Here is a 26,073-nt window from a genome sequence, read left to right on the forward strand (position 1 = left end):
CCAGAAGGACAACCATTTCGCAGCACTCCACGAATCAGGCCTTTATGGTAGAGTGGATTGAACCTGGGATCGAACCCGTTCCTGTAGTGATGCAGTGCCTTAAACCGCTGCACCACTCAGGATGATAGAAACAAGATTCTCTGGTCTGGTGAAACCAAGATAGAACTCTTTGGCCTGAATGCAAAGCATCACGTCTGGAGGAAACCTGGCACCATCCCTACAGTGAAACATGGTGGTGGCAGCATGGTGCTGTGGGGATGTTTTTCAGCGGCAGGGACTGGGAAACTTGTCATGATTGAGGCAAAGATGAACGGAGAAAAGTACAGAGAGATCCTTGATGAAAACCTGCTCCAGAGTGCTCAGGACCTCAGACAGAGGCGACGGTTCACCTTCCAACAGGACAACGACCCTAAGCACACAGCCAAGACAACGCAGGAGTGGCTTCGGGACAAGTCTCTGAATCTCCTTGAGTGGCCCATCCAGAGCCCGGACTTAAACCTGATCGCACATCTCTGGTGAGACCTGAAAATAGCTTTGCAAAAACACTCCCCATCCTACCTGACAGAGCTTGAGAGGATCTGCAGAGAAGAATGAGAGAAACTCCCAAATACAGGTGTGCCAAGCTTGTAGCATCATACCCAAGAAGACTCGAGGCTGTAATCGCTGTCAAATGTGCTTCAACAAAGTACTGAGTAAAAGGTCTGAATACTTATGTAAATGTGATATTTCAGTTCTTTATATTTAATAAATTAGCACAAATTTTAAAAATCTGTTTTTGCTTTGTCATTATTGTGTGTAGATTCATGAGGAAAAATAACAATTTAATAAATGTTTGAATAAGGCTGTAACGTAACAAAATGTGGAAAAAGTCAAGGGGCCTGAATACTTTCTGAAGGAATTACTTTTCCATGATTTTTTTCAGTCCAGTCGTCTTTCAGTAGTACAATACTGAATTAGTCAAGTTGCCAATACATCAGTCATAAACTCAGTCACGGCTGGCTATAGTGTCCGAATATGTCTAAAGAAATGATGTACTAAAGATACCATGAGGTCTAATGATTGTGGTGATGTCATTTTCAGTTCAATCTGAGTGAGTGATGGAATGCCATCTAGTGGTTAATAGTTATAGAAATATATTTACTACGGTTGAATCAATCCTCAGTCTGGAAATTTCATTAATAAACAAATGAAGAGATTTGATCTTAAAAATTTCACCAGATTATGTCACAACGTAATACCTCATCACTGTAACGAGGAAGTAACTTTATGATATCTGTGCGTCCAAATGGAACCCTATTCCCTATATAGTGCAATACTTTTGACCAGACCTCTATAGACCCTGGGACGTCATTTGGGACATCCTCCTGGTCTTTGTGCTCTCATAAATAACTAGGGTCATTGAACATATTACAGCTGAGCGGATCTCAGTAATAAAAAGTAAAGGAAATAGGAAGTTCATTTTATTATCTTGAGGAAAGCGTTAACTTCCTGGTCCCACCTAGCTGACTACTGTTTCAGCTTCCCGCTGATCAACAGAGGCCAACACGTACTGTAGCTATGCTAAGGAGCTCGGGTCACATGGTAAATATAGGAACCCTTTGACGGCGTTGTAGTGCCGCGGCCTTTCACCTTTCTAACACTTGAGAAGCCTCAGCAAGGCCAGAGGTTGTGTTGTGATTCTAAGAATTCTCTTCTGAGAGCCTAAGTTCTGAACACTTAAATTAGCCTAGAGGGGCCCATGTCTTGTTAAAAGCAGCAGCCCTGGGAGGAATGGCAGGCATGCTGGGCATGTGGTCAGACCGTCAGGCAGCGACCCTTCCCTTACCAGCTCGGAGTTGATAAGCCTGGTAGCTGTGTCCTTGTGGGCAGCTATGGTACACAGATAGCAGAGGAGGTTGAGTTTAGAGCGGACCGCCGCCGTGGTCTTATCAGCCTGGGCCTCCAGAGAAGAGCACAGCTGCTGCAGAAACACCCTCCAGTCCTCAGAGCTCAGACAGGACAGCTTCTCATCTATAGGGGGGGTCAGAGGAGCTCAATAATCACACAGCCCAAACCGTTTTAGCTTTCTGTCTAACCTGTGTGTGTGTATATTAACACCTGCTAAACACCTGTCAATTTCAGAGTGTGTCCATGTGTTACTCAGCAGCGGCACAGCAGTGGAGACTTTCCTATTTGTTCTTCTTCATTACCTGAGTATGCTCGGACACACAAGGTCTTCAGGTCATATCGCACTGGAGCGGTCTTCAGAATCTGAAAAAATATACACATCTTTGTTACTAGAATGTACAAGAGTTGTGGATTGCCCACCTCTGTTCTTAAGAACAAAGTCCAAAGCCGAGGACCCGTGATAGACAATGGGACGCTGGACTATCTGGTTCCGAGTCCACCGTCCATGGGGGACGCACAGCGGAACCGCGCACCTCCCTACAATCCCCCATCAGCATGGGCACTGGAACTATTGCTTAAATACAGGGAACGTTTTAATGTCACATTCACAAATACAGTGACATGCCTTTCATGAAAACTCAAAACCCAACAATGCAATAATTAATAACAATGTATTACTAGAAAGAAAACTTTTTTTTTTTAATAGGAGAAAGAGCACAGTTACATGATGTAGTTTGTGGTACCTTTGGGTTGTCCATAATAGGTGTGACTGCCAGGTCAGAGTCAGTGTACACCAGGTCCTTTATACAGTAACTGATGTCATTCAGACCACTGGCCACCACACTGTCCTGGAGATGACAACGACCACAGTGATGTCATCATTACAAATGAGCACAATTACAGTATGTGATCATGTAGAACATCAAATCTAATCTCATTTTAATTGTCACATGCTTATACACAACAGGTGTACACTAACAGTGTAATACTTACTTCCCCAACCTTCCCAACCATGAACAGAGTTTTTCTTTTTAATAATACAAAAACAATAACAAAGAATAAATCCACAATGAGTACTGATAACTTAGCTATAGAAATGCTACTAGTAGTACTGATAACTTAGCTATAGAAATGCTACTAGTACTGAGTCCATGTGTAAGGATACGAGGTAAAGAATAAATCCGCAATGAGTACTGATAACTTAGCTATAGAAATGCTACTAGTACTGAGTCCATGTGTAAGGATACGAGGTAAAGAATAAATCCGCAATGAGTACTGATAACTTAGCTATAGAAATGCTACTAGTACTGAGTCCATGTGTAAGGATACGAGGTAAAGAATAAATCCACAATGACTACTGATAACTTAGCTATAGAAATGCTACTAGTACTGAGTCCATGTGTAAGGATACGAGGTAATGAATAAATCCACAATGAGTACTGATAACTTAGCTATAGAAATGCTACTAGTACTGAGTCCATGTGTAGGGATACGAGGTAGTTGAGGTAGATACTGTATGTACATATAGGTAGTTAGAAAGTAGTCAACAGGCAACAGGATAGATAAGTCAGGAGTTACTGCAGATAGTTAAATAGTTAACCAATAGCTACCCGGACTAACTATTTAGCAGTCTTAAGGTTTGGGGGTAGAAGCTGTTCAGGGTCCTGTTAGTTCCAGACTTGTTGTATGGGAACCGCTTGCTGTGCAGTAGCAGAGAGAACAGTCTATGACTTGGGTGGCTGGAGTCTTTGACCATTTTTAGGGCCTTCCTCTGACACTGCCTTGTATAGAGGTCCTGGATGGCAGGAAGCTGGGCCCCAGTGATGTACTGGGCCGTACACACTACCCTCTGTAGCGCCTTGAGGTTGGATGCCAAACAGTTGCCATACCAAGCACTGATGCAGCCAGTCAAGATGCTCTCAATGGTGCAGCTGTAGAACGTTTTGAGGATCTGAGGGCCCATGCCGAATATTTTCAGCCTCCTGAGGGGGAAGAGCCGTTGTTGTGCCTTCTTCACGACTGTGTTGGTGTGTGTGTGTAATTCCTTAGTTATGTGAACAGCAAGGAACTTGAAGCTATTGACCCACTCCACTACAGCCCAATAATCAAACATTACTCACACACCAGACTTTAAAACATCTCATAAATTAAAGTGGCTAAAGCGGCTAAATGAAAGTGAAGTTTGTAATACATAAGAATGTCCAATGTCTTTATGCTTACAGGAAATCCATCTGGAGAAAAAATATGCACTTCACTGAGAATGCTGTAGAGGGCGCCAACGGTTAACAAACAACTGTAACCGAGAATAACCTTTCAAAATAATGAATTCTCAACTACCAGTTTCTGCAGTCTACAGGCGCCATGGTAATAGTCTGATTACTATTACCATGTTTCTGATTACAGACATCTCACAGAAAGATTACACTTCAAATGTAATTGTGGAGAAGGTTGCAGAGGTATGGCAGAGCTCTCCTTTGGCTATTTGATAAGAGAAGAACTCACTTGAGGTAATGGTGTCCTGTTGGGTGGATCTCTTGCAGTGCAACTCATTCTTGGAGTTGGACGAGAGCTGATTGATGAAAAAGATCACATAAAACATGCTTCATTTTGAGATTTTAAAAAACATTTTAAAAATTTAAAGACATGAGATTAGTATTTTCCAGTTTGACTTAGTCAAATTGTTGATCCAACACAATGTTCAGTAAATGATCAGAACAACTGGAGATGAACACTGATACCTGAGGAGGAATATGGACTCCCTGGTATCTTTGTCCAGTGCACTCTTTGGTCTAAGCTCTGTCATTTTGTCTAGGAGAAGAATAGAACTATGTTCAGACATAGCACCTACACTGTCATCAACATGTCTTCTTCCACCTTCCCAGAAAGCATTACCTAATCGGAATGATTTGTTGGGGTGCATGCGGACAGGCTCCTCTGCCCCTGCGGCCCCTCCCTGTACCCCTCTGTATCCCCCTCCTGGTCCCTGGGAGGTCGCTGAGACAGGTGTCACTGCTGATGACTGGCTAGAGGCACAGACACCACTCCTCCCCACACTGCAGCCAAACAAAAGGTCAGATATCAGCTAGTGCATATCAAATAGTAAACTAGTAAAACATCACCAGACTACAAACAGCAAGGAAACGCATGACCTTAGACTTATGTAACTACACAGTAATAAGACACCTATAGTAGCAACACTGTAGTTACAAAGAACCTGCTGTGTTATTACATGGTTATAGAGTTTAGAGGTATAGGTTATTACACAAGTGAAACTGTTATCTTATGCTCATGTTGCACTTAGTAAATCATATTCAACATCAGCAACACGTTTGTGTCTGTGTGTGTGTGTGCTCTGTGAAGTCCTTTGTCTTCCTCCCACTAACTGCTCACAGTACAACCCATCTGATCGGGCAGGTCCAGGCTCCATCCTGAACACACAGGCATGGTTTATGATAACATCAGACCAACATGCATTCTCAAGAAGTTATGTCATGAGAAAAGGCCGGGAGGAAGATATGCAACTGCACAACAGTGTTTGGCGTTGAAACAGGTGAGACAGAGCTCCTCAAAGTTTATAAATTACCTGTCTATGTACATTAAACTAACATTGGCAGACAAATGCTTGCTGTACAAGTCCATTTCCTACAATTGCAGAACAAAGGTTTAGACTATAAAGGGATACTTTGGGATTTTGGCAATGAGGCCCTTTATCTACTTCCCCAGAGTCAGATGAACTTGTTGATACCATTTGTATGTACAGTATCTGCATCCAGTATGAAGAAAGTTAGAGGTAGTTTTGCAAACTAATGCTAACAAGCAGTCTATGGTATCTGTTAGCCTTATAGACTTCTAGTCGTTGTGCTAGCGCTAGTTAGCAACTTCCTTCAAAATGCATGCAGAGATAGAAAAATGCTATTCACGAGTTTATTGCCAAAATCCTGAAGTATCCCTTCAATAAAAAGCTACAATTCAGCATGTTACAAATCAACTTGGATTTGATTTGAAATTTGATTTGATGTTTAACATGTAATCCATGTCCAAACATGAAAGACCCAACATCATGCTTTGTGTTGAGGCCAGGGGACACAATTCGAGGAAATGGTGCATACCATCAGGGACTGTAATGAGGTAACTCCTTTGAGGAAACGAGACTGAGAGGCCTGTATTCACAAAGCATCTCAGAATAAGTGTACTGATCTAGGATCAGTTCCTCCAGTCCATGTAATCTTATTAATTGTGATCTAAAAGGCAAAACAGATCCTAAATCAGCACTCCTACTCCGAGACGCTTTGTGAATAAATTCCCTGATGGTTATATGAAACATAAACATTACCTGGAGCTGAATGAGACATCTTCTTCTTCCTCCTCCTCCTCCTCGCTGGTGTGGACCTCAGAGAACACTCCTCTCCAGAATGGGTGGACCAGTAACTGAGTCCAGTTTATCCTGAGAAGAACAGTTAAAAACTGAAGTCTAATAAAACCCTCTCTTTCTGACCAAACTTATGTCGGCCCACTTGTCCTACACAGGTAGCCTCAGTGGTTAAGAGTGTTGGGCCGGTCACTGAAAGGTCGCTGCTTCGAATCCCTGAACTAGCAAGGTGGAAATCTGCCGGCAATTAAACCCCAACAACAACAACTGCTCCTTGGGCACCGATGACTTTGATTAAGGCAGCCCCCCACACCGCTCTGATTTAAAGGGCTTGGGTTTCTGTTGAAGGCATTCAGTTGTGTAACTGACTAGGTATCGCCCATTCCAAAGGTCATATGTCAAAGGGATAATATGAATTATCCATCATAGAAACTTCAAACCAAGAATCTGATTTGGTGAAGGGAGTAGGGACGTACCTCTTCTGAGGGTCTTTCTGAAGCAAACCTTGAAGCAGGCTTTGGAACTCTTGTGTAGGCTTGCAGGAAGAAGCCCCTTTAACAACAAAGACAATATGGACTATAATTAAGATGCTCTTGTGACAATAAAAACATATTTTGTTAAGCAATAAAAATGGGCATTTTACCCGTTTGCCTTGGAGATTGAGGATCCTGAAGTAATATCAGCTCAATCAACTCAGAAAACGTCTCGGAGAAGAATGGTGGTTTTCCTGACAAATGACCGCAAAACAAGACAGAAGGTCTATTTAGGTATGAAATGAGTACTGTTATTAATGTCAATAAATCAAGTGATTTGATAGTCTGACTGCCTGTCTGTTTGTGCTACTGTGCCAACTACTTGTCACTAATTATAATGACAATGAGCAAAGGAGTTGGCAAGAGGACAAACAGATCTGGGACACAGCCCAAGTGATTTGATGAGTACCTGAAAACATCTCATAGAATATACAGCCCAGGGCCCACAGATCACTACTGATACTGTGGTCCCCCCCTTTGACCACCTCTGGTGCACAGTATATTGGAGACCCTGAAGAAAGACAAAGACATCTCCATTATACAACATATTGAAAACCGTGATATGATACAGGCATATGATATATGATATTGTGGCGACCCTGTGCCACTTGAGCATGCTTTTGTGACTTTGGGCCAGAAGGTTGAGGGTTCATCAACCACCGCAGGAAAGCTCACTCTCCCTGCCTGTTTCATTACACTGGGGTCAGAAGTTGGATCCCTCTCCCTGCCTGTTTCATTACACTGGGGTCAGAAGTTGGATCCTCTCCCTGCCTGTTTCATTACACTGGGGTCAGAAGTTGGATCCCTCTCCCTGCCTGTTTCATTACACTGGGGTCAGAAGTTGGATCACTCTCCCTGCCTGTTTCATTACACTGGGGTCAGAAGTTGGATCACTCTCCCTGCCTGTTTCATTACACTGGGGTCAGAAGTTGGATCCCTCTCCCTGCCTGTTTCATTACACTGGGGTCAGAAGTTGGATCCCTCTCCCTGCCTGTTTCATTACACTGGGGTCAGAAGTTGGGCCTGTTTCATTACACTGGGGTCAGAAGTTGGATCACTCTCCCTGCCTGTTTCATTACACTGGGGTCAGAAGTTGGATCCCTCTCCCTGCCTGTTTCATTACACTGGGGTCAGAAGTTGGATCACTCTCCCTGCCTGTTTCATTACACTGGGGTCAGAAGTTGGATCACTCTCCCTGCCTGTTTCATTACACTGGGGTCAGAAGTTGGATCACTCTCCCTGCCTGTTTCATTACACTGGGGTCAGAAGGTGGATCCCTCTCCCTGCCTGTTTCATTACACTGGGGCCAGAAGTTGGATCCCTCTCCCTGCCTGTTTCATTACACTGGGGTCAGAAGTTGGATCCCACTTCTCTTCTGACACCAGTGTAATGAAACAGGCTGAGTTTGTCCTGCGAACAATGTAGCGACCCTGTGTAGCGACAATAGGATATGTGATAGAACATTCTAGTAAACATCCAATAAGTAAGGGATTATCAATGAGGGGCTATGTGTTCTATGGAAAATCAGGAACGACGCGCTAGTGGAGTGGAACTAACTTTCCACGCAGTTGCATTATTTTCCAGAGAATCCATTGAGTCCTGAGTTGATTATCCCTTTTATACCATGGCTATAATTTAACACATTTGCCGGTAGAAATGTGTTAATTTACCGGTAGAAATGTGTTCAACATCTACTGACGTACATTTACATTACATTTAAGTCATTTAGCAGACGCTCTTATCCAGAGCGACTTACAAATTGGTGCATTCACTACTGACGTAGCTAGCAAGTTTACTAGATAGCTACAGTAGTTGCCTTGGTAACCAAACAAACAGACTTCCTAGTTTAGCTAACCAAACCATCAGTCCTAGCTTGCTATTATGAGAATAGAATTCAACAATGCCAATAATGTTTTCAATTCGACTTATGCATTCAAAAGCAGCTCAAACATAGAACATGTAAGAATGAACTAAAGCCATTGAATTCTACCGTGGGGATATACCGTGCGTTATAGGGAAATTATGCACGCTCTAGAATGCCCTTGAAGCCAATCAGATACAAGTATTCAACAATGCCGTGGTATAACAATATGTACTGTAAGGGTCACCTTGGATTCTGCTCTTGATATTTCTTCTTGATGTGTTTTCTTTGCCATCCCCTCCACCGGTTTCCTCTGCTGTGACTAAAGCAAAAAACTCCTCCAGATTCTCCCCCTCAGCTTTAGACAGGCAGAAGTTAGAGTACTTCAAAGTGCCAGGGCCATCCAACAAGATCTATAGGAGGAAAAAACCACAAGGTCAGAATCAAATTCCATTGACTTCATGAAATCAAAACTGAGACACAGAATAAATGTTGGCTAGAAATAATCAGCATTGCTTAGTTGACAAAAGGAGCTCATTGGGTGTAAAGTGTTAGGATGGTTTGATCTATAAACTGTATTAAATGTCAGATGAGCCTCGATATAGAGTTGATTGTTTGACCAATTGAAAATGAGAGATTCAGGACATCTATACTGTACCGCACCTTGGAGGGAGTGAGGTCAGAGAACACGATACCAGCATCATGGATGTATCTCAAGCCTTTGACCAGATCGATGGCAAATTCCCTCACTACATCTTCTGACAGGCACTCATCCTGGGTGATGACTGACTCCAGTGAACCCCCTAAAATGTAGAGAAATGATGAATGATTATTATTATCCTACTATTATACACTATCAAATCACATTCATGCTTTGTAAAACATAAAGGTAAAAGGTTGACATAAGGTAACGATGGTATTCTTACAGAACCAAATAAGCATCTCACCTGTGCACAGTTCCACTACAAGCCAAAGATGGTTGCTGGTTTCATACCACTCATAGAAGGTTACCACATTCTCATGTTTAATGTCATGAGTTAGCCGTACCTGTGGATACACCATGGGCTCAGTCGGTGTTCAAATCAAATCAAATTGTATTGGTCACATACACGTTTAGCAGATGTTATTGCGGGTGTAGCAAACTGCTTGTAAAATGTTACTCAGTCAAACCAGTTGAAAGGGATGTGTGTACTATTAGGAAGTGATGCTGGATACTTACGCGGTTAGTAATTTCATGTCTTTTTGACTTGTCACTGCAAATAATTGCAACAAAATTGATGCTCCCTTTCCTCCTCCCCTTATAAACCACTGACTTGGGTCCTGTTCCAATTTCCTCATACAGGATGAAGTTCTCCATCTGCACAGAAGATTCTCAAGTTAGGGAGAGTGGTTGGTCACTTTCTGGGGGTGAATAGCACATGTGTATAGGTTAGAACTAGTAAATGGCATTTGCATTAAGCTAGTTAAACTAGGTCGCTAACTGCTAGCTAATTTGCTAGGTAACGCTAACTTGAACTGTTTTACTGACAGAAGCAAGCTGTGCAGACCAACTGTACGGTCCATGCAAGTTCTATCATAAAACCAGACAGCACATTCCCATAAACAGAGAAACAGGTTAATACATGCAAGAATCCACAAACTAACTGTAACTATATCACGGACTAGTTCAATTGCTTTATAATAAAAATACATTTAAAAGCGCTATTTTTACCTTCAAATCCCCCCTTGAACTCAAACTCAAAGCGCGAAGTTTGTTACCGGATATCACTTTTGGATCATTTCAATCCTACTGTAGGGGGGTAAAAATACATGGTTTTAAGAAAAATGAAGCTAATAATTTTATTTATCTTTTACATTTGATGGATGTAAAACTAATATTAAACTTTAAAAGTTGTATGAAAAGGATCCATAACAAGCATTTACTTGTGTCTTACTGTATTTCATTATTTTGCTTGAATACCTCTGACTGAGCTATTCCTTGGTTACCAGGATACAAGGAAGGACGCGGCGATAGTGCACACACAATGCAAGGTTACGCGTCTTCTTGTGTACAGAGACAGACAAAGCACAGAGTTTTCATACTGAAACATCTTTGGACAAAGCAGGCACACATAATGTTGACTGCCTACTCAAACTGTGGACATAGATCTAGCTAGCATTCGCAAATATGGTGATAGTTATTGGATCCATCCCTCCAACCTGGGTTAGACCCATACCCTAAAATATTATATTATATTTTATATAAATTAGCTAAATATTTTATTATATTGTTATATTCTGTGTAAAATAAATCCCTGGAACCTGATAGATTGTATAGTAGCTAACTCTCCCTTTCTTTCTCTAGTGCTCTGTCTTTTTGTCTGTCTGCCTGTCCCCACCCATCTCTGCCCACCTCCTGGTTCTCAGAAAACTCCTAACCTGACTTTGATAGCTATTGAGGGAAAACTGTAGAGGGAAAGCAAGGTTAAATGCACAGGGCAATGCACTTCAATCTGAACTGTTACTGAACTGGTGTGAACATGGAGGAGGTGAGGGCCCTGGCAGGAGTGGTGCCTGGAAAATAACCTCTTCCTCAACTTCAACAAAATGAAGGAGCTGATCGTGGACTTCAGGAAACAGCAGAGGGAGCATGCCTCTATCCATATCGACTGGACCGCAGTGGAAAAGGTGGAAATCTTCAAGTTCCTCTGCGTACAAATCACTGACAATCTGAAATGGTCTACCCACACAGACAGTGTTGTGAAGAAGGCGCAACAGCGACCGAGAGACTGAAAAACAGCTTCTATCTCAAGGCCATCAGACTGTTAAATAGCCATCACTAGCCGGCTACCACCCGGTTACTCAACCCAGCACCTTAGAGGCTGCTGCTCCATATACATTGACATGGAATAACTGGTCACTTTAATAATGGAACACTAGTCATTTTAACAATATTTATATACTGCTTTACTCATTTCGTATGTATATACTGTATTCAATTCTACTGTATTTTAGTCAATGCCACTTCAACTTTGCTCATCCTAATATTGATATATTTCTTAATTCCATTATTTTACTTTTAGATTTGTGTGTATTGTTGTGAATTGTTAGATACTACTGCACTGTTGGAGCGAGGAACACAAGCATTTAGCTACACCTGCAATAACATCTGCTAAATATGTGTATGTGACCAATAAAATGTGACTTGAATTGATTTTGAAGACATTAAGTGAAGCTTGTTGCCGGGTAGAGCAAGTAGATAAAGGTCAGATGTTCTTTTGAGTGGTCAAAGGGCCTTTTATTCTCTGGTGTTTTCAGACAACACACATACAGTAGGCATAATCTCTCTCCTTCTCTCTTTCCCTTACTCTTTCTCTCTGTGTGTGTGTGTGTGTGTGTGTGTGTGTGTGTGTGTGTGTGTGTGTGTGTGTGTGTGTGTGTGTGTGTGTGTGTGTGTGTGTGTGTGTGTGTGTGTGTGTGTGTGTGTGTGTGTGTGTGTGTGTGTGTGTGTGTGTGTGTGTGTGTGTGTGTGTGTGTGTGTGTGTGTGTGTGTGTGAGAGAGAGAGAGAGAGAGAGAGAGAGAGAGAGAGAGAGAGAGAGAGAGCATGCACATGCTTGCGTGTGTGACAGATACAGATCAATGAAATAGGCCATGGAGGCAAAATAATTACAATATAGCTTTAACACTAGAGTGATAGATGTGCAGATGATGATATAGAGATATTGGGGTGCAAAAGAGCAAGAGGATAAATAACAATATGGGGATGAGGTAGTTGGTTGTGCTATTTACAGATTGGCTGTGTACAGGTACAGTGATCGGTAAGCTGCTCTGACAGCTGATGCTTCAAGTTAGAGAGGGAGATATAAGACTACAGCTTCAGTGATTTCTGCAATTTGTTCCAGTCATTGGCAGCAGAGAACTGGAAGGAAAGGCAGCCAAAGGAAGTGTTGGCTTTGGTGGTGACCAGTGAGATGTACCTGCTGGAGTGCTTGCTACGGGTGGGTGTTGCTATGGTGACCAGTAAGCTGAGATAAGGTAGATTATAGATGACCTGGAGCCAATGGGTTTGGTGACAAATATGTAGTGAGTGCCAGCCAACGAGAGCATACAGGTCGCAGTGGTGGGTAGTATATGGGGCTTTGGTGACAAAACTGATGGCACTGTGATAGACTACATCCAATTTACTGAGTAGAGTGTTAGAGGCTATTTTGTAAATTACATCGCTGAAGTCAAGGATTGGTAGAATAGTCAGTTTTACAAGGGTATGTTTGGCAGCATGAGTGAAGGAGGCTTTGTTGTGAAATAGGAAGCCGATTATAGATTTAATTTTGGATTGGAGATGCTTGATGTGAGTCTGGAAGGAGAGTTTACAGTCTAACCAGACACCTAGGTATTTGTAGTTGTCCACATATTCTAGGTCAGAACCGTCCAGAGTAGTGATGCTAGTCGGGCGGGAGGGTGCGTGCAGCAATCGGTTGAAGAGCATGCATTTATTTTTACTTGCATTTAATAGCAGTTGGAGGCCACTGAAGTAGAGTTGTAATGGCATTGAAGCTCATCTGGAGGTTAGTTAACACAGTGTCCAACGAAGTGCCAGAGGTATACAGAATGGAGTGGATCAGAGAATCACCATCGCCAGACATCATGTATATATACAGAGAAAAGAGTCGGCTCGAGAATTGAACCCTGTGGCACCCCATAGAGACTGCCAGAGGTCCGGACAACAGGCCCTCCGATTTGACACACTGAACTCTATCTGAAAAGTAGTTGGCGAACCAGTCGAGGCAGTCATTTGAGAAGCCAAGGCTATTGAGTCTGCTGATAAGAATGCAGTGATTAACACAGTCAAAGGCCAGGTAGATGAAGACGGCTGCACAGTACTGTCTTTTATTGATGGCCATGACCAGGTCGGAAACCAGATTGCATATTGGAGAAGGTACGGTGAGATTCGAAATGGTCGGTGATCTTGGCATTCGAAGATTTTAGAAAGGCAAGGCAGGATGGATATAGGACTGTAGCAGTTTGGGTCTAGAATGCTTTCCAATCTTTGGGGATCTCAGACAACACAAAAGAGAGGTTGAATAGGTTAGTAATAGGGGTTGCAAACACTTTCGGCAGATCATTTTAGAAAGAGAGGGTCCAGATTGTCTAGCCCAGCTGATTTCTAGAGATCCAGATTTTGCAGCTCTTTCAGAACATCAGCTGTCTGGATGTGGGTGTAGGCGAAGGGGGTCCTTGGGCAAGGTGATGCAGGGGGTGCTGAGATGTTGACCGGGTAGGGGTATTCAGGTGGAAAGCATGGCCAGCCGTAGAAAAAGGCTTCTTGAAGTGATCGATTACCGTAGATTTATCGGTGGTGACAATGTTTCCTATCCTTAGTGCAGTGGGCAGCTGGGAGGAGGTGCTCTTATTCTCCATGGACTTTACAGTGTCCCAAAACATAGTGTTTCCACACAACCATATCTCCATGTCGGCCATCTGTGCTAATTAGTTATCTAGCCTAGCGTGTCTTCCTAACAACTGTGTAAATGTAACTGTGGAGAAAGTGTAGTTCGTCAACTGGCACACAGCTTATGGATCTGTGCAGTAGGCTAAGTGTTGTTTTTATTTGAAATATTATTTCTCACTGATATGAAGGATAAGGAGCATATGTTTTGAAAACCGTTTTGCAAGTGATGATTATTGATGCTTCTAAACGTTAAAGCACAATGTCGGAATTGTAGTTCACACATCCAACAAAGTGCGAAGCTAACTGCTGAAAACCCAACAGATAACAAGGGTTTTCAAGAGCTACAGCACCCTCCAGCTGTGAGGAGAGTGATGTCATCATGTTCGATGCGTTCAAGTGGAATGTGCCACCGGTAGCGATCAGCGTGGATTTTGGACACACTCACACCCGGCTTTCTCTTCAACATTTCCAACTTCATGAAATCTACTTGAATACGATTCTGTGTTATAGTACTGCACAATTATTATTTTTTAGCAATAACTTGGAGGCTTCTCTGAGACAGTGTACGCTAAACGAACCAAGAAAACGACACAGCATGCTGCGTGCGCTACTTTTCTTTCATCCATAGGCTACATTTGCTTCAGAAGTTTTCTCCCCAAATGTAAGCGACGGCGAAGGTGTTTTGTACGTTTCTTTGGTTGTTCATGCACTTTTACGTGTTGTACTATTTAGTATTTGTTCTACAAAACAGACCAACAGTTCCATGGACGATATTTGAGAAAAGCGGATGGTCTCCATTACGGAATACAATTGGCGACTGAATGAATTGAGGCCGAACACAGAAAGGAAACAGTTGATTCCGCTCTACGAACTGAAATCATTCGCATTCTTTGTCGCTATTCACGTGGTAAGTGTCATCACAGTTAATTGAGTATCGACTGCCTACAATTGGAAACATTGTGTCAATGTAAATAAATACTGATGTATGTAGCATTTGTGTTACACTACTACCTCATTTGCACACACTATATAGACTTTTTCTACGGTATTGTTGACTGTATGTTTGTTTATTCCATGTGTAACTCTGTGTCGTTGTATGTGTCGAACTGCTTTGCTTTATCTTGGCCAGGTCGCAGTTGTAAATGAGAACTTGTTCTCAACTAGCCTACCTGGTTAAATAAAGGTGAAATAAAATAAATAGTTCACTGACCGACATTTTGACAGGTTACTTTATGTGCACGAGAGTTCCCCAGCTTCTAGTTCAGTAGAATGTGATGTGACATTCTGATTCCATTTCTCTCCCTCCTTAAATCCAGATGAAAAATCGAAGCCGTGTGTCTGGAGGCAGGGTTTAATAAGCTTTCTTATACAAAGCAGATTGTGATCTGATTACATTGTGATCTGATTACATTCAAGCTTTCTTAACGTTTAACTGAACCAAACACTTCGGCCTAATGGCTTGCTTTCTTCAAGGTATATTTGGTCAGTTTTTCATGCAGTGGCTGGTGGACTGGGATTCTTCTTCTTGAGGGTCACCGTGGACTATAAATGAAGCAATCGAGAAGGCACATGATCTGCCTGTAAACATACTCCCTATTAGTCAGTTTCATTCCAAAAATACTTTTAAACATTTTTTTTGTATCACAATGACACCTTCCTTTTATTTCCATTACATGAGCAGTGAGGTAATGGTTCTTAACCGCTGCATAGCCTAACACATATTGGTTAACTTTGTTCCTTGTCTCCAGATGTGCAAGCGTTCCACATTGCTGGCTATGTTTGACCATAGTACACCATCCCAGACTTTAAAAGCAGATATGCTGAGACCACCTGGACTATTTACATTGACCCCCCCTTTGTTTTTACTCTGCTGCTACTCGTTGTTTATTATCTATGCATAGTCTTTTTACTTTAGTTTTTACTTTAGTTTATTTAGTAAATGTTTTCTTAACCAACAATGCAGTTCAATAAATAGAGTTAAGGGCTTGTAAGTAAGCATTTCACGGTAAGGTCTACCTCATTTTATCTGATTTTGATTTGCTCTTAGCTGTTCACACACACACACACACACACACACACACACACACACACACATAATTTCTAGCTGATACACTGGCATTTTGAGATCCAATATTCAAGGCCACATTAAGTTCAACCAATCATGTGTATCCTAATCATGCCCTATTGACCATTGTGAAACACGTGTCACATAGGTGCCCTTACTAAATCTCCCTGGTGTCTGAAAGTGAAAGCAGCCTATACTCTACTGGTGTGTGTGTGTGTGTGTGTGTGTGTGTGTGTGTGTGTGTGTGTCAGGATCAGCCGGGGCCATGCCATCCATTCGTGATTTATAATCCCTGTGTTTTAACAGATTGCATCCGAGCAGCTCAATAATTGTACCATCCCATTCCCTGCAGCAGAGAGAGATGATGGGTTGTATAACCAACCATACAGCTGAGCATTTGGACTGGATATTGTTCTTAGACATAGTTTGTTGATCTCAATGTGATTTAGTGTGGAGAGACTTTCGAGGGTCCATTGCTTTCCTACTCATTTCACAATCTCTGGGAAAAGCCACTGGCCTTTATTACGGTCTCTTGCATTTTCTCATCCTCTTAATGCATATGAGTGATGTCTTCTTCTCTGCTCTTCTGTGTTTTGGCCTGAATGCCTGGAGAGCTTGGTTGTGTTCCCCTGTTCAGACGTTGCGTGCATCAACCAATGGTTGCGTGTCGCATCATCGACTGTGCCGTTGGGCACCAGATTGCTACAACATATGATGTGGTAAACTGATGCCTATCCAGGCGTTCTTAGATCTGGTATGCTTCAGCAACACCTGGGCAGAGGAACTCTCCCCTCGTCTCTCTCTAGCTCCTCATCCCTCTCTCTCTCACCCCTAACCTCACTCTCTCTCACCCCTAACCTCACTCTCTCTCACCCCTAACCTCACTCTCTCTCACCCCTACCTCTCTCACCTAACCTCTCTCTCTCTCCCTAACCTCACTCTCTCTCTCTCTCTCACCCCTAACCTCACTCTCTCTCTCTCTCTCACCCCTAACCTCACTCTCTCTCTCTCACCCCTAACCTCACTCTCTCTCACCCCCCTAACCTCACTCTCTCTCTCACCCCTAACCTCACTCTCTCTCACCCCTAACCTCACTCTCTCTCTCACCCCTAACCTCACTCTCTCTCTCACCCCTAACCTCACTCTCTCTCTCACCCCTAACCTCACTCTCTCTCTCACCCCTAACCTCACTCTCTCTCACCCCTAACCTCACTCTCTCTCTCACCTCCTAACCTCTCTCTCTCTCTCTCTCTCTCTCTCTCTCTCTCTCTCTCTCTCTCACCACTAACCTCACACTCTCTCTCTCTCTTTCACCCCCAACTCTCGCTGCTCCTATTTATGGCAGCCAGTATCACTCAATCACTATAATTAGGTGGTTCATGTTGTGTCTGTATGTCCAGTCCAATCCTGCTAATGCAAATGTGTTAGGCTGGATTTGTTTGGCCTGCATTCTAACTTGCCTAAAGCTGAGGTATAGACATGCCTAATGGACTGATGAAAATAAGACGATCCACTCTTGCTCTTGCAGTCACTTCTCTCTATTCTTACATTCAGTAATTATGAAGCATGTTTTACTAGTTGAATGTCTACTGCCTAAGTAATCAACACTTACTGGGCACAGTTCACTATCTATTTAGTCTAATACAGTTCGGCCTCTCCATTTAGTCTAATACAGTTCATATCTATTTCTACAGTCTCTCCATTTAGTCAGGCATATCTACATCTCTCCATTTAGTCTAATACAGTTCATATCTATTTCTACAGTCGGTCAGGCGCTACATCTCTCCATTTAGTCTAATACAGTTCATATCTATTTCTACAGTCGGTCAGGCACTACATCTCTCCATTTAGTCTAATACAGTTCATATCTATTTCTACAGTCGGTCAGGCACTACATCTCTCCATTTAGTATAATACAGTTCATATCTATTTCTGCAGTCGGTCAGGCACTACATCTCTCCATTTAGTCTAATAACATCAATTCATTCTCTCTATTTCCCAGTTGTCAACAGTCGGTCAGGCACTACATCTCTCCATTTAGTCTAATACAGTTCATATCTATTTCTTAAACTAAGTCGGTCAGGCACTACATCTCTCCATTTAGTCTAATACAGTTCATATCTATTTCTAAGTCGGTCAGGCAAACATCTCTCCATTTAGTCTAATACAGTTCATATCTATTTCTAGTCGGTCAGGCACTACATCTCTCCATTTAGTCTAATACAGTTCATATCTATTTCTACAGTCGGTCAGGCATTAATCTCTCCATTTAGTGTAATACAGTTCATATCTATTTCTGCAGTCGGTCAGGCACTACATCTCTCCATTTAGTCTAATACAGTTCATATCTATTTCTACAGTCGGTCAGGCACTACATCTCAACATTTAGTCTGACTAACAGTTCATATCTATTTCTCAGTTGTTGGGAAATCAGGCCCTACATCTCCTGGTTTAGTGCTGGCAGCAGTTCATATCTATTCCACAGTCGGTCAGGTACTACATCTCTCCATTTAGTCTAATACAGTTCTATATCTATTTCTGACAGTCGGTTCATCTCTCCATTTATTTACAGTTCATATCTATTTCAGACAAGGCAGGAGGATCTCTCCATTTAGTGGGGGACACAGTTCATATCTATTTCTCATCGGTCAGGCACTACATCTCTCCATTTAGTCTAATACAGTTCATATCTATTTCTACAGTCGGTCAGGTACTACATCTCTCCATTTAGTCTAATACAGTTCATATCTATTTCTGACAGTCGGTCAGGCAGTACATCTCTCCATTTAGTCTAATACAGTTCCCATATCTATTTCTACAGTCGGTCAGGCACTACATCTCTCCATTTAGTCTAATACAGTTCATATCTATTTCTGCAGTCGGTCACTGTTACATCTCTCCATTTAGTCTATTATAAATGTCCCTGAAATCTATTTCTGCAGTCGGTCAGGCACTACATTCCTAGTGGAAAGTCAGGCACTACACTATTTCTGACGGAGAAAATCCATTACAGTCGGTCAGGCACTACATCTCTCCATTTAGTCATTCAGCTCTATAAATAGTCAGGCAGGCTAATGTATCTAGTAATGCATCTATTTCTTCGGTCAGGCACTACATCTCTCCATTTAGTCTAATAAGTAGGCTATTTTGTCAGTCAGGTCAGACCTATCTCCCTTTGAGGTTGTTTTCCCTCATATCTAGGTCTGCATCCAGGCACTACATCTCTCCATTTAGTCTAATACAGTTCCTATTTCTGCAGTGCTCTGTCAGGCACTACATCTCTCCATTTAGTATAATACAGTTCATATCTATTTCTGCAGTCGGTCAGGTACTACATCTCTCCATTTAGTTAATACAGTTGACTGTCTATTTCTGACAGTCGGTTCAGGCATGTGTTTCCATTTGTTTCTAATGAGGGTCAGTGGAATACATATTGGATTTCTGCAGTCGGTCAGGCACTGACATCTCTCTTTTTGTAAAATAACAGATATCTGATTCTCTTTTGGTGCTGTAGTCCTGGTAGAGGGATCATTACACTGAAAGGCAGTTATTATCATTCAAAGAATCTGAAGCAAAGCAATTTCTGCCTCCAGATGACTGCACATATTCATTCATCCCTCGTATAAATGTTACACTAAATGGTTATTCTTATTATTTAAGTTGAATGTCTTCAAAGTTTTTTTAATCAAATTGTTTTGTTCCCATCTGTCTAATCTCACAAACATTCACATTTGAAATATATATGCATGTTTTGTTGATAGTTTATAGTTGATATCCTGAGGCACCATTAGCCTAATGCTAGCGTTAGCCATGGCAGAAATGACATGGAGACTCTTCCTTTCAGCAAGTCCAGATTAACTGCCTGCCTCATTATGGTGTGACTGAGTCTCCTGCTGGAATGAGGCATGCTGGGGCTCTGAGCTCAGCTCCATTCCACTCCTTTGTAAATAAAGCTTTTGTTTTTTGGGGGCAATATGCATCCCACTTTCTGCCTTTCTACCCAATCACAGCTACAGACTGCAGCTTCAAATATTGCTCAACACACAGCTGACTGCTTGAACAGGAGGGACAACCCTTTTCCTCTAGTTGTTGGGAAATGTAGGCCCTGTGTCCTGGTAGTTAGCTGCTGGCAGCAGAACACTGTCCGAGGGTCCAATTAGAATGAGCACGTATAATTTCTAGTTGACCTCTTGCCCCCCCACTTCTATATGACAGATTCATCGCAACATTTATTCCATGGCAGACAAGGCAGGAGGACAAGTGGGGGACACAAAGTGATGATTAATCATAGCAGAATGAGCAGTTTCACTGTAAGACTCTACACAGCCACAGATAAAGGATCCCACCATCCCACCACCTTTCCTCAGAAAGTGTTCCTCTGTGTGTGACTGAGGCTGTCATCAGTAGCAGGCCTTTGACTTGATCCCATAATGCCTCCACGCACGTTGCTCTCTACTTTGTTCAGTTAGTTTCAGGGGGACTGTTAAGAAAGAGTTGCATTACTTTGGAAATGTGCCCTGAAATATAATAACAGGGAGCAGACCAGAGTTCCTGTGGAAAGTCTGACACCTCGCTGACGGAGAGAAAACCCATTACAGAAACTACGTATGGCCATTTGTCATTCAGCTAGCTATTAATAGTCAGGCAGGCTAATGTATCTAGTTGAATGCATCATTTTTCTGGTGATATAAGTAGGCTACTTTGTCATCAGGTCAGACCTGTGTCCCTGTTGAGGTTGTTTTCCCTCATATCAGGTCTGCGTCCCAAATGGCACCCTATTCCCTATATAATGCCCATAGTGCTCTGGTCAAAAGTAGTGCACTATATAGGGAATAGAGTGCCATTTGGAACACAGCCCATGTGCTAGTTGGAAAAGAAGTTGACTGTTTGAGTGTCTGACTATGGTTCAGCATGTGTTTGTTTGTTTCCAATGAGGGTCAGTGGAATACATGATTGGATTTCGGCCTACTCTTGACGTGACAGTAAAATGAATAGATTGTGCTGATCTCGGGTGGTGCTGTAGTCCTGGTAGAGGGAGGTCATTACACTGAAAGGCTGTTATGTTCGTAGTCTGGTTCAGACGGAGACCTCTGGTATGTAAGCATATCATACGTAGAATGTATGCACACATGACTGTAAGTCGCTTTGGATAAAAGCGTCTGCTAAATGGCTTATTATTATTATTTACCATGTGAATGTCTTCAAAGTTATTTTATTTTGTATTGTTTTGTTGGGGTCCCCATTAGCCTACGTCAATGGTGACAGCTAGTCTTGTTGGGGTCCCCATTAGCCTACGTCAATGGTGACAGCTAGTCTTGTTGGGGTCCCCATTAGCCTTGCTGGGGTCCCCATTAGCGTCAATGGTGACAGCTAGTCTTGTTGGGGTCCCCATTAGCCTACGTCAATGGTGACAGCTAGTCTTGTTGGGGTCCCCATTAGCCTGGAATGGTGACAGCTAGTCTTGTTGGGGTCCCCATTAGCGTCAATGGTGACAGCTAGTCTTGTTGGGGCTCCCCATTAGCCTACGTCAATGGTGACAGCTAGTCTTGTTGGGGTCCCCATTAGCCTACGTCAATGGTGACAGCTACATGTTCGTCTTGTTGGGGTCCCCATTAGTCTTGTTGGGGTCCCCATTAGCCTCGTCAATGTCTTGTTGTGTTTACAGCTAGTCTTGCTGGGGTTCAACATATAACGGAAAATACATCACTGTCAAAATACTTAACAATTTAGTTCATCAAGATAACTGGTGTTTATTACTGGAATGGTCTCAGGGCAGCCTGGTTCTAGATGTTCTGGTGTTTATTACTGGAATGGTCTCAGGGCAGCCTGGTTCTAGATGTTCTGGTGTTTATTACTGGAATGGGCTCAGGGCAGCCTGGTTCTAGATGTTCTGGTGTTTATTACTGGAATGGGCCTGGTTCTAGATGTTCTGGTGTTTATTACTGGAATGGGCTCAGGGTAGCCTGGTTCTCTGGTGTTTATTACTGGAATGGGCTGTTAGCCTGGTTCTAGATGTTCTGGTGTTCTATTACTGGAATGGGCTCAGGGTGGGTTCTAGATGTTCTGGTGTTTATTACTGGAATGGGCTCAGGGTAGCTAGAGATGTTCTGGTGTTTATTATTACTGGAATGGGCAGGGTAGCCTCTGGGTAGCCGAGTGGAATGGTCTCAGGGTAGCCTGTTCTAGATGTTCTGGTGTTTATTACTGGAATGGTCTCAGGGCAGCCTGGTTCTGGAATGTTCTAGCCTGATGTTCTGGTGTTTATTACTGGAATGGTGGTTCTAATGTTCTGGTGTTTATTACTGGAATGGTCTCAGGGTAGCCTGGTTCTAGATGTTCTGGTGTTTATTACTGGAATTCTGGTTCTAGATGTTCTGGTGTTTATTACTGGAATGGTCTCAGGGTGCCTGGTTCTAGATGTTCTGGTGTTTATTACTGGAATGGTGGTTCTAGATGTTCTGGTGTTTATTACTGCAGATGTTCTGGTGTTTATTACTGGAATGGTCTCAGGGTAGCCTGGTTCTAGATGTTCTGGTGTTTATTACTGGAATGGTCTCAGGGCAGCCTGGTTCTAGATGTTCTGGTGTTTATTACTGGAATGGTCTCAGGGCAGCCTGGTTCCAGATATGATTTTATATTCAGCCAACTTCTCTGACTTTGATTCCATCAGATATGGGACCAGGCTAGTCTCTGAGTGCATTGAACATGTTGAGAGGATCATTTAAGGTACTCATTATTTTCTATCCTTCTAGTTGCCAGTGTCTATCATTTGAGGACCAGTAGAGACATTTAGTCATGTAAGACAAACACAAGTGGATTCAGAAGAGGTCAATAATGTTGTCACAATGTGTTGTGTGTTCTTATCAAATGTATTTATAAAACCCTTCTTACATCAGCTGATGTCACAAAGTGCTGTACAGAAACCCAGCCTAAAACCCCAAACAGCAAGCAATGCAGGTGTAGAAGCTCAGTGGCTAGGAAAAACTCCCTAGAAAAACCAGAACCTAGGAAGAAACCTAGAGAGGAACCAGGCTATGAGGGGTGGCCAGTCCTCTACTAGCTGTGCTAGGTAGAGATTATAACAGTACATGGCCATTAAGGCCAGATAGTTCTTCAAGACGTTCAAAGATGACCAGCAGGGTCAGATAATAATCCCAGTGGTTGTGACTGTTGAGCTGTTCTCCAGGGTGTTATGAACCTTGTTTAGATTAAACACAATGCCCTCGTGACACTTTAAAGAGTTTCCCCTACAGTGAACTCAGGACCTGGTTGGCTGCAGGTAGTGTCCTGCACGGGTCAGTTCTTCTGGAGCTGCACCCGCCCCACACGCAATTAATTGTTCCTAGTTGATCCATGACCTGCCAAATAACATCGGTGTAATTGTTTTTATTACTCTAGAGTAGTAGGTTATTATACCCTTCCCTGAATAAATGAATTTATCTGCATGTCTATTCAACATTTGGAGAAAAGGAAAGCATGCTATGCCAGGTACGTGGTCCAAATTCAGTTCCCCGACGGGCAGTGCTGATGTGTCTATCCTGTATCTCTCTATAACGGACACAATCAGATTCATTCAGAATCACTAGGAGACTTTGCAGCATGTCTTAAAGCAACAGCTGACTGTCCTCAAGGGGTGTTGCTTTCTATGACTGTAATTCCTCCATGAAATAGCCTGCTGGGTCTTTGAGTCCACAGCAGGGTTGGGCTCATATTCAATTCATTCAGGAAGTAAACTGAAATTACAATTCAATTATTGAAAAAGGATCATCTAATTTTAATCACCTCAATAAGTTGAAAAGGAGAAGCTACTTATGTGGAAAGTTTTTAAATGTGTGTTTTTTAAAATTCATATCACTGAAATGAATTAGAATTGAGTCCAACACTGGTCCACAGTGCAATGAATGAGAGGGTTGAAAGGGAATATCTTTTGTGATCACGAGTCCTTTCTGAGAAGCTCTGTCTATGGATTTGTATTGATTTTATGGCTAGGGAGTGTCTGTCATGGGGGCAGTGTGTAACCACTCAGCACCAGATGGGAGATGGTAGGTGGTTATCATATGACATATGACCCCTTAAGGTCATAACACAATACAACCCCTGGGAAGCCTTTGTCTCCCGGGACCTTCATTTTAGGGTTGTCACGATACCAGTATCACGATACTCACAAGTATTGTGGCAAGGAAACAAAGCTTGAAGCGGATTTAATTTCTTGAGAAAACAGCATGATGTTGTCACCTATAGTCACATTTAGTTTATTTTGCAAGCTATAGCATCCACAATTTTACATAAAGTAGGGTTTTATCAGACCGTAGAGTTTAGTCTGGTATTTTCTTTTTTGTCATGGAAAATCTGTTATCGTAGTATAGCGATACTGGTATTCATTTCACCTTTAGATGTATCTCTATGATGTTTGTTGTGTCTACATCAGCCATCTGTCTGGACTAGATCAGTCCATGTGTGGGCACTGTCATAGAATCTCATTCTGTTGGCACGGTTACATGTTGTGTGTTGTCTTGTCAATGTTTTATTAGCCACTGGCTGCTGCTCTCAGATGATATATCCTCCTCCAGTCATGTTGGTGTGTCATGGTGTGAGCAGCATTCTGTCAGGGGTCATAGCCCAGGAACCTTATGGGTGGGGGTTTAGACACTTCTGTGTTCTAGTTCAATCACCATTTTAACTGGTTGAACTAAAAAGTGTGTGATTGTTCAGCTGCTGTATCTAGTTATGTTGTACAGTCTTTTATACCACATGAAAGGGTAGGCTGGGCGTGGTGCGAAGCCCTGGGTTACAAATACTTGAAAAAATTAAAATACTTTATCTGTATCTATTAGAGCTTTCCTGACTTAATGAACCAATAGGAAAAAGTCCTAAAACTGCAAACCCCGCCCAGGTTTTTAGGTCTAAATGGTCTAAATGGTGACTGGGCTTGGGTTTACATCCCAAATGGTACCATCCCCTGGTTATAAGTAGTGCACGATGTAGGGAGTGAGGTGTCATTTGGGATGCACACTTGCCCCGTCGGGATAAGAATGGACTGGGCCAGATAATGTGTTGTTTTGTTGACTCTGTAATGTAAAGATATTGTACCTTTTTTAGTTTTCATTATTTAAACACAACGATGTGGATCTTGAGCGATGGCCTCAGGTGACATGTCTGCCATCATTAGAAAGCTCTTTATTTAGACATATGAAAAGTACCAGGATTTAACTGAACTGGCAAAGGGAAGGCAAAAATGGCCCATGATTATGTCTACTTTACAAAATGTATATTATAAGCCTCATTAGTGTTACATAGTAGTAACAATTCATTGGAAACACTTCATTATATATGTCTTGGAGGAGACCCAGGAGTCATTATGACCTGACACATGACATGGGCCCTGAACCTCATCCCTACTTGTGTTACTAAGTGTGCCCCGAGGCTAACGGTCAATAAAGTACGGCCTTGCAACTCCCAATGTGCTTTCCAGCTATCGCTAAGTGGTGCCGGGCTGGTCAATGGAACTTCTAGGGAATGCTAATGTGGAGCAGTTTGTTTGTGTAACACAGAGAAGTCACAGTGGAGTTTCTGGGCTGTGTGTCCTGTTGGAGAGTTATTGTGTGGGTGCTGATGTTCCAGAACCATCAGACTGGAACAAATCCTTTCACTAAAGAAACAGCATGGTGTGGAACACACTTTTTCTGAGACCATTCCTGTACTGATCTCGCTCTCTGCACTCTTGATAACAATCCTGACCTTGAGTCTGTGATACAAGCTGCTTGACCCATGTACTGAGAGTCAGTGAGTCAGAGTAACTGACAGAGAGGTGTGTTTAAAGTGCCAGGCTTGGCCATCCATCTGTGTAATGTCCCTGGGGTTGTCCAGGCTGTCATAAAGGTAATGGACTGGGACAATGTGTTTTAGAGGGAGTAGATGAGGCATCATCA

General features: G+C 42.5%; 1 protein-coding gene across 1 annotated transcript; it reads right to left on the reverse strand.

Annotated features, from left to right (window-relative positions):
* Positions 1-1,825: 1,825 nt before the first annotated feature.
* Positions 1,826-15,524, reverse strand: LOC124024229 (serine/threonine-protein kinase ULK4-like; the record flags this gene model as incomplete). Its single annotated transcript, XM_046338227.1, has 15 exons — positions 15,290-15,524; positions 9,870-10,007; positions 9,598-9,697; positions 9,314-9,453; positions 8,898-9,063; positions 7,199-7,300; positions 6,900-6,983; positions 6,733-6,808; positions 6,221-6,331; positions 4,780-4,940; positions 4,626-4,695; positions 4,390-4,456; positions 2,631-2,735; positions 2,190-2,250; positions 1,826-2,010 (listed from the first exon to the last, which is right to left on the reverse strand). Coding segments are annotated over exons 1-15 (1,572 nt in total), but the record flags the coding sequence as incomplete, so codon positions are not given.
* Between the last annotated feature and the right edge of the window lie 10,549 nt (positions 15,525-26,073).

The sequence above is a fragment of the Oncorhynchus gorbuscha genome, unplaced genomic scaffold (assembly GCF_021184085.1).
Source record: "Oncorhynchus gorbuscha isolate QuinsamMale2020 ecotype Even-year unplaced genomic scaffold, OgorEven_v1.0 Un_scaffold_1796, whole genome shotgun sequence".
In the NCBI taxonomy this organism is placed as follows: domain Eukaryota; kingdom Metazoa; phylum Chordata; class Actinopteri; order Salmoniformes; family Salmonidae; genus Oncorhynchus; species Oncorhynchus gorbuscha.